Here is a 14,096-nt window from a genome sequence, read left to right on the forward strand (position 1 = left end):
GGAAATGTCAGCGGGATGGCTCAAACGGTGAAGTCAATGAGTCGCTGAGCCTTGCAGCCCAGGCCGTCGAGATTGTGCCCCTGTATTAGAGAAGGGGGAAATTGTGACAGAATTCCCTTCCCCATCACTCTCTAGCAACCCCTACTGGAGACTGCACAGGTGGGTAGACAATGGGAGAGGGCAGGAGCCCCACCTGCTGACACTCGCTGCCTAGCCTGAAGAATGCCCACTTGAGCGAAGTAACAGAGAACTGCTAGCTCCCAGAGGGCCACACCCCAACCAGGAGTCAACACCTTCAGGTGAGCAGAAGAAAATGATCGACAGGGAAGTAAGTGGCAGTGCTGGTTGGTTTTCCATGGGCTTGTAAAAACTGATGCAGGCACTGTTTCTGTTCTGCCTTAGCACCTTAACAGAGCAACAAAATACAGCACCGCTGCATCATTTGTCACTTAAGAATGATCTGCACAAAAGAACCAGACTGGAGCAATGTCCCACAAGAATTCCGTTTCTGAAAATGTACACTTGGTTCTCACAGAGTTTATGTTTCAAACTCGAGGACATAACATCCACAAAGGATAGCCCCTATTAGCAGACACAGGCACAAACAAAGACATGAACAAAATACCATGCTCACTGCATGAACCAGGCCTCGCACAACCAGTGCTATTAATCCTTTTGGGGTTCACAAATAAAAATACAATTTTAACCGGTCAGAGATACTTTATAAGATATAACTGTACTATATTTAATGGAAATCTAGGATTGGTATAAATAGATTAATAAACTTAACCTTAAGTTGAAATTCTCGGTCACAAAATAAATAAGCTTGAAATTTATCCAGCACCTTGTGACAAACAGAAACTACGTTTGGTCCAAATTAAGTGGAATGCTTTGTAATGAACTTGAAAAGATTCACAGCCCTGCCCTGAACATCTCCTCAGCAGCACCCTATCTTATCGCAGGACCTTCTAAGCTGAGCCCTGCACTAAAGCTGTGACAAAGTTATGAATGACGTTAGTCCCACTTCAAGAGAAATATTAAGCAGAGCATTGCCATTTTAAGATAAAATGACGTTTGTCTTTAAATCAGTTATTAGTTCTTACAATCTATTATTTTTAATTCCATTGCTTCCCTGTAAACTTTTTCCTTCAGGAATATTGCGCTGGCCTTCTTGGGTTGAGAAGGATGCTCGCGCCACCAGAGAATCCAGTTTGTGGAGCAGCAGAAGGGCACTTGTTTGTTAAACAATTGTAAACCTAAATTATACCAGCAGCAACACAAAGGTCTTGTGTTCGCTTTCTGTTTCTTTGTTCGTTATGTTCCCGGTTTGCTCCCTTCCTCTCCTGTCGGCTGTTACTGAAGTTTGGTTCCAGGGGCATCCAATTCTTCAGGTCCAGGCAGTAGCCCACTTTTATATTGATGCTTTTTAATTTGGATTCCAGAAGTTTGGGATCCAGTGCCAGCTCACAGTGTTTATGCTGCTCCCTTCTCCCAATGGCAGACTTGTACATGCACTTTTTAAATGAATTTATAGATGCCAATCTCTTGGAATTTTCATTAAAGCAATCATTGAATCTTACAGCACAGGAGGCCGCCATTTGGCCCATTGGCTGGTGCCAACTCTTAGAAAGAGCTAGCCAATTAGTCATACCTCCCCACTTTATCCCCTATAGCCCTTCAAATGTTTCCTTTTCAAGTAAATATCCGATTCCATTTTTAAAGTTACTATTGACGCTGGTTCCACCACCCTTTCAGGCAGTGCACTCCAGCCACCATAAAAGCAACTAATGAGTATCAGCAGGCTACGGAACCATTGGGGCCATCTCAGCAGAGTACTATCTGTCCACACGCAGCGTATATACACACACACACACACAAACTCCCAACACACAGACTCCCAACACGCACACACACTCCCAACACGCACATACACTCCCAACACACAAACACACTCACAACACACACACTCCCAACACACACACCAAACCCATTCCCAACACACACACTCCCAACATCTACACACCCAATACCCACCACCCACACAAATACCCATGTAGACTCTCAACACACCCATCCATGTGTGCGTATGTTTTTCATTGGGGATCAGAGGATAACAATCAGGAGTAGGCATCGGTCACTTTATTTAACTCAGCACACACCAGGAATCAAACTTGAAGGTCCTCCTGATCTGCATGGCTCAGCACCATGACTGACAGTGCATTTATCCACTACCTTTTGGACTTTTTTCTCCAATTCTTTTTCTTTAACTATTCCTCAATTCGAACAAGAGGTTTCATACAAAAAAGAGAGACAGTATGCTTTGAAGCTTAGAAATTACTATTTGTGATATGACATTCCACTGCCTGCTATTTTAACAGAGGCAGTGACCCATTTATTTTAAATGGGTTAACTCCACTGTTAAAATACTGGACAGAGAATGTCATATGAAATTCCTTCATGGCCTCATTCCACTCTGGCCTACTCCTGTTCCTTTGTTGCCACTCATATGTTTCAGCCCATGCCCCTCGATCCTCCAACGCCAATGGCTTATGGATCCCCCTTCCCCCCTTTCTTCCCATTCCACTGTTGGTGTAAGAGCCTCCAACATGGCAGCCCTACTTTTTGAAACTCCTTTTTTACAAAAACTTTTTTCAGTCTTCTTTCTGCCCTAACTATGCTTGTCATCCATTTCAACTCTTGAAGCACCTTGGGATACTTTCCGCGTTATGACTGATCCAACCTGACACTTCGGCGCAGTACTGAGGGTGTGCTGCGTTGTCAGAGGTGTCGTCTTTTGGGTGAATTGTTGGACCAAGGCCACCATCTGCCTGTTCAGGTGCACACAAGAGATCCCATTGTACCACATGAGGAAAACTAGGGACTTCTCCTAGTGTCCTGGCCAACAATCCTCCTGCAACCACGATCGCCAAGCACAGACTAACTGGTCATTCATCTCATTATTGTTTGTATAGGCTTCACTGTGCACAAATTGGCTCCTGTCTGTCGACATAACAAGTTACTTCACTTCAGAAGCAATTTATTGATGGTAAAGCACTGTGGGATGTCCTGGATATATGATAACGCATTGTATAAAGGCAAGTTATTTCTTTTGATAAAAGTGTAATTTGTTGTGGCTAGTCTTACAATTAATAATTTCTTAATGGTTATAGGTAAGGTCCAGTGAGCTAAATAGTATTTAGCTCACTTAATGGAACATAAGAACATAAGAAATAGGAGCAGGAGTAGGCCATACGGCCCCTCGAGCCTGTTCCGCCATTCAATAAGATCATGGATAATCAACCAAATGCCAATTTCCCACCTGATCTCCATATCCCTTGATTCCCCAAAATCTATCTAACTCAGTCTTGAATATATTCAGAGACTCAGCTTCCACAGCGTTCCTATTTACCAGGTTAGCACTGTGTATCCTTATTATTGTACAATATAAAGAACATCTGTTTGTTATTGGTTACATTGTTGCAAATTAACAAAACTTAGGGAAAGAAAACAACTTTTAAAAATGACAGACAATAGCTTAATTGCCAGATAATTTCTGGAGCCAGAACTTGGCACCACGACAAGCTGGGATAGCACCAGTTTGCAGTGAGGCCTGGATGCTTGCTCGGGCAATTGAATTTGAAGCTAATCACCGGTGATGGTGCTGGTTCCTTCTCTAACATTGCAAACAATCATCGTATTGCTAAGTGAACAGTGCCACTAAGCTCCTACTTTTGACTGTTACAGTAATGAGGATTTTTTAAACATCTATTAGTGACTGTTCCTGAAATCAGAACTGTCTGATATTCAAAGTGACCTTATCATTAATATTGTTTCTCCAACTTTCCTCTATATCTTATCTGATTATAGTCACAGAGGATCTCAGATAAATGGACACACAGGACCATTGCAGTAATGGGTTCTTTCAGACCTCACTAAAAGCAACTTAGAGACATGCAAAGCGCACCAGTGAAAGGGAGTAAAATGGTTCCCAGAAGCAGTAAGTGCGCTGTCTCCGTTTATGTGCTTGCTAATCTAAAGCTGAGTCTGTAATGCAGCAATATGCAACTAAATGTTACAAGTTAAGAGACAATCCTTGTTTAGTTACCAGAAAGCAGTGTTATGGGTCCTTCGAGCATTTATTATTCATATGGACCCATTAGTGACTTTAACAAATGGGTCAGTCGGGTTACTCTGTGCCTGTCAAATATAAAGCTTGAAATTACTATTTCACTATGTGTGTTACGGAAGCAGGTAACTATAAAACAATTATTAGGCATAAAGTCCAACCTTCACGTACACACGATAGCACTTAAACCTAGTGTCCACATGAAATTATTTCACCGGATATTCAGAGGCTTGGAATTTTCACCCGTCCTCTCTTGAAGGTGCAGAACTCCACAATTGCCGGCAGCCTTCCATTACCTTTTCCAAGTGTCCACTCTTCACTTGTGAGCCTAAGCGCTAAGTATCTGCCGGCTATTTGACCATGAGCGGCACACTGCAGTTAAGCCAGAAACCATCTTTAACCAACATCCAGGTTCACACACTTCCCAGCAGAGAGGTTTACTTCATTGCAATCAGGACTGGGAGCCTTGTCCAGTTTCCCTGCTCTCTAACCCAGGGGCCAATTATAGCAGCCCCAACTGCCAGCAGGGTCAGCTAACGCCGCTAAGATGAGGAATCAAAAGGGAGATCTTCCCTGAAATGTATGGCTGAGTACTGCACCATATGGTACCTTTACCCTCTGAGCTTTTTTCTAAATTAAATAAAGCATACATAACAACAGTCTCTGCACTTCAAAAATAAATTCACTGTGGGAATAGCTTCAAGACATTTTCACGCACCATATAAATGCAAGCATTTTTCTTCTCCTTTAAATGACATACTTTGGAACTTGGAACAAGGACAATTTCTAGGACAGGCTCCTTGCTGTGTTGTGACTATATCAAGATCATTTTTAGTTAGTGCCGCCAGCTGCTTTCAGCATCTATACTCAAATCTCGCTATTACAGATTCTGAATGGCTGTTCCTGTGAAAGGAACGGGTTGGGGGAAGGTCATGTTACTGAGATTCTGAGTTGCTTTCCCGATGTTGTTCCCTCAAAACAGACTGCTGTGGTTTTCCAACACTTACGTCTGTGCTGGAACCACATATGGGAATTTTTTGACGGCACTGTCCACTTCCTGTGACTGCTAAAATAATTACAGCTGTGCAGTTATTATTACGCAGCTGAAAACTTAGTACGAATGATGCTATGGGACCAGTTTGAAATAAATCACTTTATCTTGCAGCAAAGTTTGTCTTAACAGGGCTTGGACACCACAGGCTTTAATGCAGTCCAGCTGGGAGCTCGGGAAACATTTATTATAATGGGAGGTTTTTTAATCCCTGAATTTGTTATAATGAGATAAATGTCATTAGTCAGTTGGAATAATTTGTCAAGTCTCGCAAATCTTCCAAGCCAAACAGTGAAATCAAGACCAGAAGGTCCCAAGTCCGACTCCTGGTCTGTTCTGAGTTAGCTGGGGCAGCAGTAGAAATTGTCCTCAGTGCCCATGGGGTTAAGGAGGGAAAATAGCAGCCAGGTTTCCTGGTCCTGATCAATGTTCAGCGACTCCTGGTCGAAAGTGTATGTGTGAGGACATCAGACGAGCCTAGAGTCAGCTTCAGCTCAATGTGTGTGTCTATTATATATATAGATATTCACCCACAATCAAGTGGCCCCCTGACACTCACTGTCCAAGCTCACACATAGAGAACGCTTACTTGGTTGAGGTGCAGGAGAGATCGCAGGGTCCAAGAGACTGCATCACAGGCATAAAGGAAAGCACGTGAATGAGGTCGGGAAAGAGAAATAGCTAGAGATTCCTATTTTGTGGTGATTTCTTTTTAAATCAAACAGTAATGTTTGTCTCCCATGTACTTGGAGAATGCAATTATATGCGTAATGTACAATAAAACCTAAATTGGTGCATCATTCTGGACACAAGCTGTCTGTGAAATTAATGCCTAGCAAAAATTGATGAGTTAAAAAAATATAGCCCCCAAATACTTTGGAAGCTCATTTCAAATGCTGCATCTGTACTTTTGGAGGTCACTGCTATAAGAAACTGTTTTGGCTGGACCGTGGCTTGCTCAGAGATGCTGACACTTCAAGCTTAATGAACACAACAGAAAAACTGTGGCAAAGACTGTATCTGGGGAGGGGGGTGGGGGGGGGGGAATGGTAAGGAGAATGTAGCTATATTGTTTTTATATAAACAGGCATGGTTTAATCGACTGGTCAAAATAGAAGTGAGCCAGTCCTTTAAAAAATGAACATGTTTCTGAGAGGGCACATAACCTTTATGACAGCTCTGGGCTCTCTTACCTGCACATGATCTCATGCGTGAGAAGGACTCTGCACATTTCAGGATTCTTGTCTTGACCCTCATACACGATAGCCTGGAACAGAAAGAGAAGGTTTTAACCCTAAAGTGCTGACTCATCTCTGCTCTCATTTTCCCCTCAGATTTCTTTTATTATTCAATCTTGGGATGTTGGCATCACTGACAAGACTGCCGTTTATTTGCCCATCGCTAATTTCCCTAGCAGTTTGATATAATTGAATGGCTTGCTAGGTCACTTCAGAAGGCAGTTAAGAGTCAACCACATTGGTGTGGGATGAGAGTCACATATAGGCCGGACCAGGTAAGGACGGCAGGTTTCCTTCCCGAAAGGACATTAGAAAACTAGAGGTGTTTTCACAACAGATTTCTTAAAAGTTGAATTAAAATTATTAAATTGTCATGGCAGGATTTGAACTCATGTTCTCCGGATTATCCAGGCCGTTGTCCAGTAACATAACCATTACACTACAGTATGCTCTCAAGGAATAACGTCACAAAGATGTTCAAGTCCCAAAGCAGTCCTTTTAATGCAGTAGCCATCAATACTAAGGTACAGCTTTTCTAAATCAGACCACTTACCATCAGAGAAAATATTACAGTATTTTGCATGACTGGCACAAATTTATTGAAGATAATAAATAGGATTGCTAGGAAATATACGACTGATAAGTGTTTAATACCTAAATGTCAACCCCAAAAAATTACAAAACAGAACAAAATTAATTACTTTGTTAGTCTTCATTTTCCTGTCACTGTATTCATTCCCTTTGGGATGTTTTGTTATGTTAAAGGTCTGTATTAATGTTTGTTCTGGTTGTTAACTCAATGTTTACCAATAATCTCAGTTCATACCTAAATATCTGCCTTTTCTGAATTTCAGTCAAAATTGTAGAAGTGCAATGGTAATTTTAAAACACGATGAGATATTTAACTCCGCAACTTCCCCAGACCTCAACATGCTCCTCACATATTACCATTCACTTCATCAGTATTAATATTGTAACTATTTTTTCTTAAAAGTTTGGATAACAAGTATTTTATTTTATTGATTATGATTCCAGATTTACTGCTGGGAAAAAAAAGTTCTGTTTTGTTCATTCGAATTGAGAAATTCTGGCCAAAATTTCTTGGAAGAAAAAAATAAGAATGGAGCCCAGTTCAGGCCCTGGAGATGGTGCTGCACAGTGTACATTCACATGTGTGTCAGCCCTTTCCACTGCCATCTCAGTACCTCTGATAGGGGGATTTTACAGAGCAAGGCAGTACTTCATTAGCAAAGGTAGGCAGCATCTATTTTGTAAAAGGTGGATGAATTTTGTCAGCTCTTTGGTGCAGGTACAATTATTAATAGTTCCAAACAATTGGCCAATAACATTGTGTCTTTAAGGTGGGCATTTACTCATCTGCCTTGCATGCCAATTCAAACACTCCAAAGCACTCCACCCGCTGACCACCACACAAGGATGGGCTATAATTCAATGCTGAAACAAAATCCTCACTGCCATTTCATATATGGTTGTTGCAACATAAACAAGCCAAAGTATTGCAGAAAGTGTAGGGGCTCTATTAATAAAAGTAGAGAGGGGTTCAAGTGCAAAGATGTAAACTAGAGAGAAGGCTCTGAGTGAAAGGAAACAAAGTGTAAATATCTTCCATAAACCGTTATGTCAGGTTAACCAATATGGTTATCAAATTATGAATATAAGCACAATAGGTGAACTCACTGTAACTCTGCATAATGATTGTATAATTCCTAGTCTTTACACTTACAATTACCCTGTGACGCACTACATACAGCCTCGTATATTTTCGATATTACTTACACCACTATAAATAATGGACCAGAATGGAAATCCAATATAGAATGCTCATTACACGGCTCGCTAATTTCATGTTAATTTCCACATTTGCAAAAATTTCCCTTGATAAAGTACGCTGTGACACGTCTCACAGTTGCCCATATATAATCCAGCGTCGTGTGTGTGTGTGTTTAATTTTGTTTTCCAATACAGGGCTGAATACAATTTAATGTAATATTGTAATAAAACAAAAAAAAATGCACAATCGAGAAAGGAAGAGGGATGTGTCTTTGGAAAATCTAGCCATTGCAATGGGTGGGGGGAAACGTGTTCTGTAGACTGTGGGCCGAAGACAAAGCTGAGCTGAGCCGAGGAGGAATGGGCGGCAGATTTGGAGAGATACTCGCCGACAGATGGTGAGCTGCGTTCAGTATGCCACCCCAACTGCTCCCATGTGTTTATTGTTGTTTCCGCTAGCTCTGTTTTCGTGTGAAAGCTTAACCTCGTTCGCTTGTAGACACACAAGAGGAATCGACAACAGAGGATAAAGAAAAATCAGGAGACTAGAGAACTAACCAGCGTTCCTTGTGTGTGTGTTTTATATATATAAATTAATAAATTGTAAAAGCAATATATTAATAAATGATTTAACAAAAAAAATTTATTAAATCTAGCGGTGGGAATATAAACCCTTGAAAGCAATGTGTTTGATCGGACTGCTATCTGGGATTTTTAAAACTTCATTCATTTTTAATGCGCACAGATAATTATTGCTCCATTACACATACAGTCAGAGTATGCGATCAGGCATTTAGAATAATACTCCGTCTGACTAGATTTATGTAAGTTGTAACGTACAAACCCCTGAGATGTTTTTAAATTGGTGTTCGAAACAGCTAAAATTAAAAAATAAACATCAATGTCTGGGCGCATCAGAAGTTTGATGGGTTCAGATAATCAGAGTCTCGGAGGTCAAACACAGCCGCAGGACCGAACGGTGACTTCAACCTTCTTTAAAATAAAAAGAGAGAGACTCTGACTGAAATCATGCCGCTTTTATCGGAACATTTTCCGTTTCTCTCAGGGTAGAGAAATCCCAGTCTGCCACACCAAGGGGTGTCCGAAACAATATATACTATCCACCGCAGGGTACCTCGTTTTGGGGGGTGTCTGTTTGCTTTTAAAAATAAATTGACTGCCTATAGTCTAGAAGGAAATGAATTGCAAGAACAACCAGCTATTTTGAGAGTGGCGTGACAAGATCATTAAAAAGTTAACTCGCGTGAATCTGACATTCTCGTAAGCTTGTACTAGATCCAGAGATATATATTTTTATACATACACACACACACATATGCATGCATGCATGCTGATAAGATATATAGTTGCGTTTAACTGCTGTTGGCCTTGTGATTAATGGCGTATTGATTATTGTAACAAAGGTTTCATGTATTTTTTTTAAAGTTTTGTGTTGTTCAAAATGCGGGTTTGTTTGAATGCGGATCAATACTTCTGGCTGAAATTGGGACATTCTCGTTCTTTGACTCCAGATGCGTCTCTCTCTTTGGCCTGGCCTAGCAGACCTCAATAGCAGGAAATCGTGTTCAGAAAGAATATCAAAAGAACTACGGAGATATTTTCATAACAAGAGTTGCCTGTTGATGTTATGGTTTGCTTTGGGCAGGAAGCGAGGTACATTAAGAACCAAACGTGGTGGGGAAGCGAGGATGAACATTTCGCACAAAAAATAATGCTTAAACATTACAAAATACATCTTTTTTTCTCTCTCTCTGTAAAAATGATGTCGGTTTGCAGCCGCCTTGAAATTGTCCAAAGAGTTCAGGAGATTGGGGAGGGAGGAAATGCCGAAATGTACATGTGGAAACACACGGTAAGTCCCAGCGGCGGCTTTATGGTGCAGGCTCAGTATGTGGGACACAATTGACAGACCTGAGCCTTAAACCGTGAGAACATACAGGACCATAATTATTTTATTAATAAATATATAAACACTGAAATTAAATTTAAATTAACTCGTAAAGGAATATTTGTCTTTCGACTAACGGACAACCATGCTGCTTGTTGGCGGACGTGAAACGAAACTGAAGTGGGAGAATATTTATTTATATATAGTTGTTGCTCGGGTAAAGCTGGATGGAATGGTGATTTATAACAAACCCTAGTATTTAGTCCTGCCGGCGGGTTGTTTACGATGACGAGAAAGTCAGCTAACCTGGCAGATTAAAAACAGCCATGTAAATAAATATGACCAGAGCCTTGTGTTTAAATGAAGAACTTGTACAGAGTGTTGGCGGGAGTCGCCCGCTTCACGCACCCCTATAGCTCACATTACACATTAATAAAAGTGAAAATCAGGGGATCCATCTCATTGAAAACAAAATCCTTTACTACTTCACTCGAAGACCCCTTGAAATATTTCAATATTTAAACCTTGTCCATTTCGGGATCTACGCTGGAGAAAGTACAGTAACTCCCGCCACATACAAACTAGAAATTGTTACGACGCCTTTTTCGAGCTCTCGTCGTCATCTTTCTATTTGAATTTCCAATGCAGTGCAGACCCCCCCTCCCCCGTCCCAGTTTACGTGTTGGGGTTTATAAAACTTTTTATTTCATGTTTTTTTTCGCGCGTCAGAAAGATCAAACCGCTTTCAATGTCTTCACTTCCCCCAAACCCCTTTAATCACTCCCCCAAATCGCATCGATTTCTGTCGATACAGTTTCCTGCCCTTTGACTGAAGACAATTCTATCGGTAACTTAATGAACATTAAAGCCGCGCATTCTTCACACTAGAGTGACTGGAACCCCGAGATCTCCTGGACCGTAGCTTATGAAGCCTCAGGGCACGATTAAAATCTGCTGATGTTTCTGTTTTTGCACAGTTCTGAAAGATTTAAAAAAAAATAACAATTCCTTACAATTGTGTATTAAAGATCCCCTTACCTGTTTAGTCATAGAGTCGATAAGCCGAACGTACAGGTCCTGCTCCGTCCTTATCCCTAAACATGAAAACACATTGACGACTGTCAGTTTCAATCTCAAGGCGTTATTACTTTTATTTAAAAGTCTGCTAGAAACACTCTTATTTCATTTTGTATCCCCTCGCCCCCACCCCCCTCCCCTACACACACTCGCCGTGTGTTTCTGTGTTTCTATGTAAACAGGGATGCGAACACGAGATTCAAACAGAAGCAGAAGAAATAAAAAAAGAATTGAATCCGGGTGGAACTGTGTTGGATTCGGAAACAGGAGCCAGCGGCGCTTGATAAGGAGGTCGGGTGCCCACTGGAACCGAGTACAAGGGAATATGAATACGGTATGAATAGTGTCACCATTTTTACTGATGCAGACTGGGTTCGGGACATGCTGTAAACCCTCGAACTCAAATCAAGTAATTAAAACTCCGGCTTCTTTGGAAATGTTAAACATAGTCCAGCGACAGATGTGCTGGGCAGTGGATAGACAGAGCCCGTGTTTTATGTGTAGAAAGTGTGTGTGTGTGTGTGTGTGTGTGAGAGAGAGAGAGAGAGAGAGGTTAGCGAGGACAAAGTGTGGGTTTAAACAGCGTGAAGTTCACAGGCGGTGAGAAATGACATTTTCAACAAATGGGACAATATATTTTAAAGAAACCGAAGAGCAATCTGCGAGCTATCCGTGGGCAGAGTTGAAGGCTCGCTGCTCCCGGCATAGCATGGAGCCGCAACCATTGGCGGAGAGCTGCAAGTTCGCACAACTGTCAAAGGCGGTAACAGGCCACTTACCATTGCTGTACAGCAGCTGCAATCTGTAATGAATCCCATTATTGGTCTTTTCGCCACTGATTTCCTGAAACAATTTTTAAAAAAAGATGCGTCTTTTTAAAAAAAACTCGCCAAATAAAGTGAAACACCAGTTTAAGATTCCTTTTTAAAAAAGTTGTTGAGTTTGAAGATGCGAGATTGGGGTCTCTAGACCATCTTAAGGATGTGTGCGGCCAATCACCCACTCGCCAAAAGCCTGGCTGATTTTGCTCTTTATTTAAATCTGAAACATTTGGCGAAAAGTGACAATTAGATTTTTTTGTGTTTTAATCTGAAGAGCGGACTCAGAGTTAAACACGCCGATTTTAATTCGAGTTACTGCTTTCATATAGGAAATGTTCCCAAATACACTAAAAAGTCGCTGTTTTGTATAAATCACCGTGTTAATCTGATTTGGGGGGAGTGATAACGGAGATGCAGGAGATCAAACACGGCACTCCTTGCGGCACGCCGCTTGTGCCTCCCAATAAACTTGTCCCGTTCTTTCTTCAAACTTTTCCGAGACAAAAGTCAACTTACTTTATCTTTCTCCACGAAGCCCACGAAGGCTGTCCGCTCGATCTCCACCGGCTGGCCCTGGCGGTCATAGAGAGCCAGCACGAAGTGAAAGAAGTTGGATTTGCGCAGGTTGGAGGGCGGTTGTTTCTCGAAATGAGCCCGGGCCAGGCCGACCCCACTGCAGGCAGACAAGAGCAGGACGAGTCGGTGAACAGGAAAGAACCACCAGATGTCAAAAGAGCTTCAAAAAATCTTTTCCAAGATGATGCATAACATTAACAATTTTTTAAAAAGCTTCTCATTTAAATTGGATTTTAAATAAATTGAAGCCCCCCCAAATAATGTAATATTCCTAATTGATTTGCAATGTGTCAACAGCGGTGAGATGTGGAACGCGCCGTTCGAGCGACCCAGGAAACTTCTGGGCTGTTTGGAGCAGCATAGCTTTCATTGCAAATTGCATTATTTTAAGTTTGGTGGGTTAAAATAGTTAAAAATCCCCGCCTTTTTAAAAGTTAGCATTGTGAAGCATAACGGAATAGGTAATGTACAAAAAAAATCACCCGTCAGAATATCTCAAATTATATACTTTCACTCAAAATGCAAAAAGACCACAAAATAAATGCGAAATAAGGGGAATAATTAGTGAAGAGACACCAAACGGAATGTTTAAAAGATGTCAGATGAAATATACTGACTCTATCTGCCTTGTTTGACTTGCAAATCGTTTCTCGCTAGATCTACGATATATTATAAATATATCATATAATATTGTGTGTGTGTGTGCCTGTGAGTGTTCACATTAAGATGAATTGATTGCCTACCTTTGAGCGGCGGTATTTGCATCCATGATCCCGGCTCCCTGCATCCAGGAGCGGACAGCATTGATCCCGCTCCCGATGGGTTCTTCCTTCATGCTGCCCCCGCTTCGTTGTATATTTTCCTGAATCCCAAACATGGAAACAAGCTTTTTTCTCTCTCTCTCTCCCCTCTGTCCTTCTTTCTGTCGTCAAAAGCCACCAGAGCCGGTTTAAGATGTTGAGACGCAGTGCTCTGCCAAGTCAAGTATCCTCCCCCCCCCTCCCAAAAAAAGTGTAAAAAATAAATGGAGTGATGAATATCTAACTGTGGTCCGTCGGCCACACACGGGATCACAGTTCGTGGGGGGGAGGAGAGAGAGAGAGAAAAAGGGGAGAAAGAGAGACACGCACTGGAGGTTCGTGATCCGTATAAGTCAAATATTCCCCAAAAAAGGGGGTCAAAATGGGGAGGGGGAAGCAGGTGAGGTTTGCGATACACTCAAAATCAAGTCGAGCTACCGGGCTTAGAAACACCAAGTGTCATGGTCCAATTAGAAACACGAAGTTTATTTCCTCTCTCCCTCTCTCTCTGTATGTGTGTGTGTATTCACAAACGGCCGTGTCTGCCAGTCCCGGCGAATGAATGAGCAAAGCTGTGCGGCGAGGTTTTCCCTTGTGAATGATGCCGGGGTTTTTTTTTGGAAGGGGAGGGGGTGTGGGTGGGAGTGATGCTTGTTCTCTGATCTCTCGGGGTGGGGAGACAGGAGGGCGGGCGGATGGGAGAGGGT

General features: G+C 41.8%; 1 protein-coding gene across 4 annotated transcripts in view; it reads right to left on the reverse strand.

Annotated features, from left to right (window-relative positions):
* The window catches only part of ebf1a (EBF transcription factor 1a), an 822,218-nt gene extending 808,716 nt beyond the window's left edge, over nucleotides 1-13,502 (reverse strand). For all 4 annotated transcript variants that reach the window (XM_070878591.1, XM_070878590.1, XM_070878589.1 and 1 more), the window contains exons 1-5: nucleotides 13,333-13,502; nucleotides 12,530-12,686; nucleotides 11,972-12,035; nucleotides 11,154-11,209; nucleotides 6,371-6,444 (exon numbers count right to left, since the gene is read on the reverse strand). In XM_070878591.1, the coding sequence (XP_070734692.1) occupies nucleotides 6,371-6,444; nucleotides 11,154-11,209; nucleotides 11,972-12,035; nucleotides 12,530-12,686; nucleotides 13,333-13,466 (485 nt within the window). In that variant the 5' untranslated portion in view covers nucleotides 13,467-13,502. The remainder of the gene's footprint in view (nucleotides 1-6,370; nucleotides 6,445-11,153; nucleotides 11,210-11,971; nucleotides 12,036-12,529; nucleotides 12,687-13,332) is intronic.
* Nucleotides 13,503-14,096: the final 594 nt, after the last annotated feature.

Source organism: Pristiophorus japonicus, chromosome 4 (genome assembly GCF_044704955.1).
Source record: "Pristiophorus japonicus isolate sPriJap1 chromosome 4, sPriJap1.hap1, whole genome shotgun sequence".
Classification (NCBI taxonomy): domain Eukaryota; kingdom Metazoa; phylum Chordata; class Chondrichthyes; family Pristiophoridae; genus Pristiophorus; species Pristiophorus japonicus.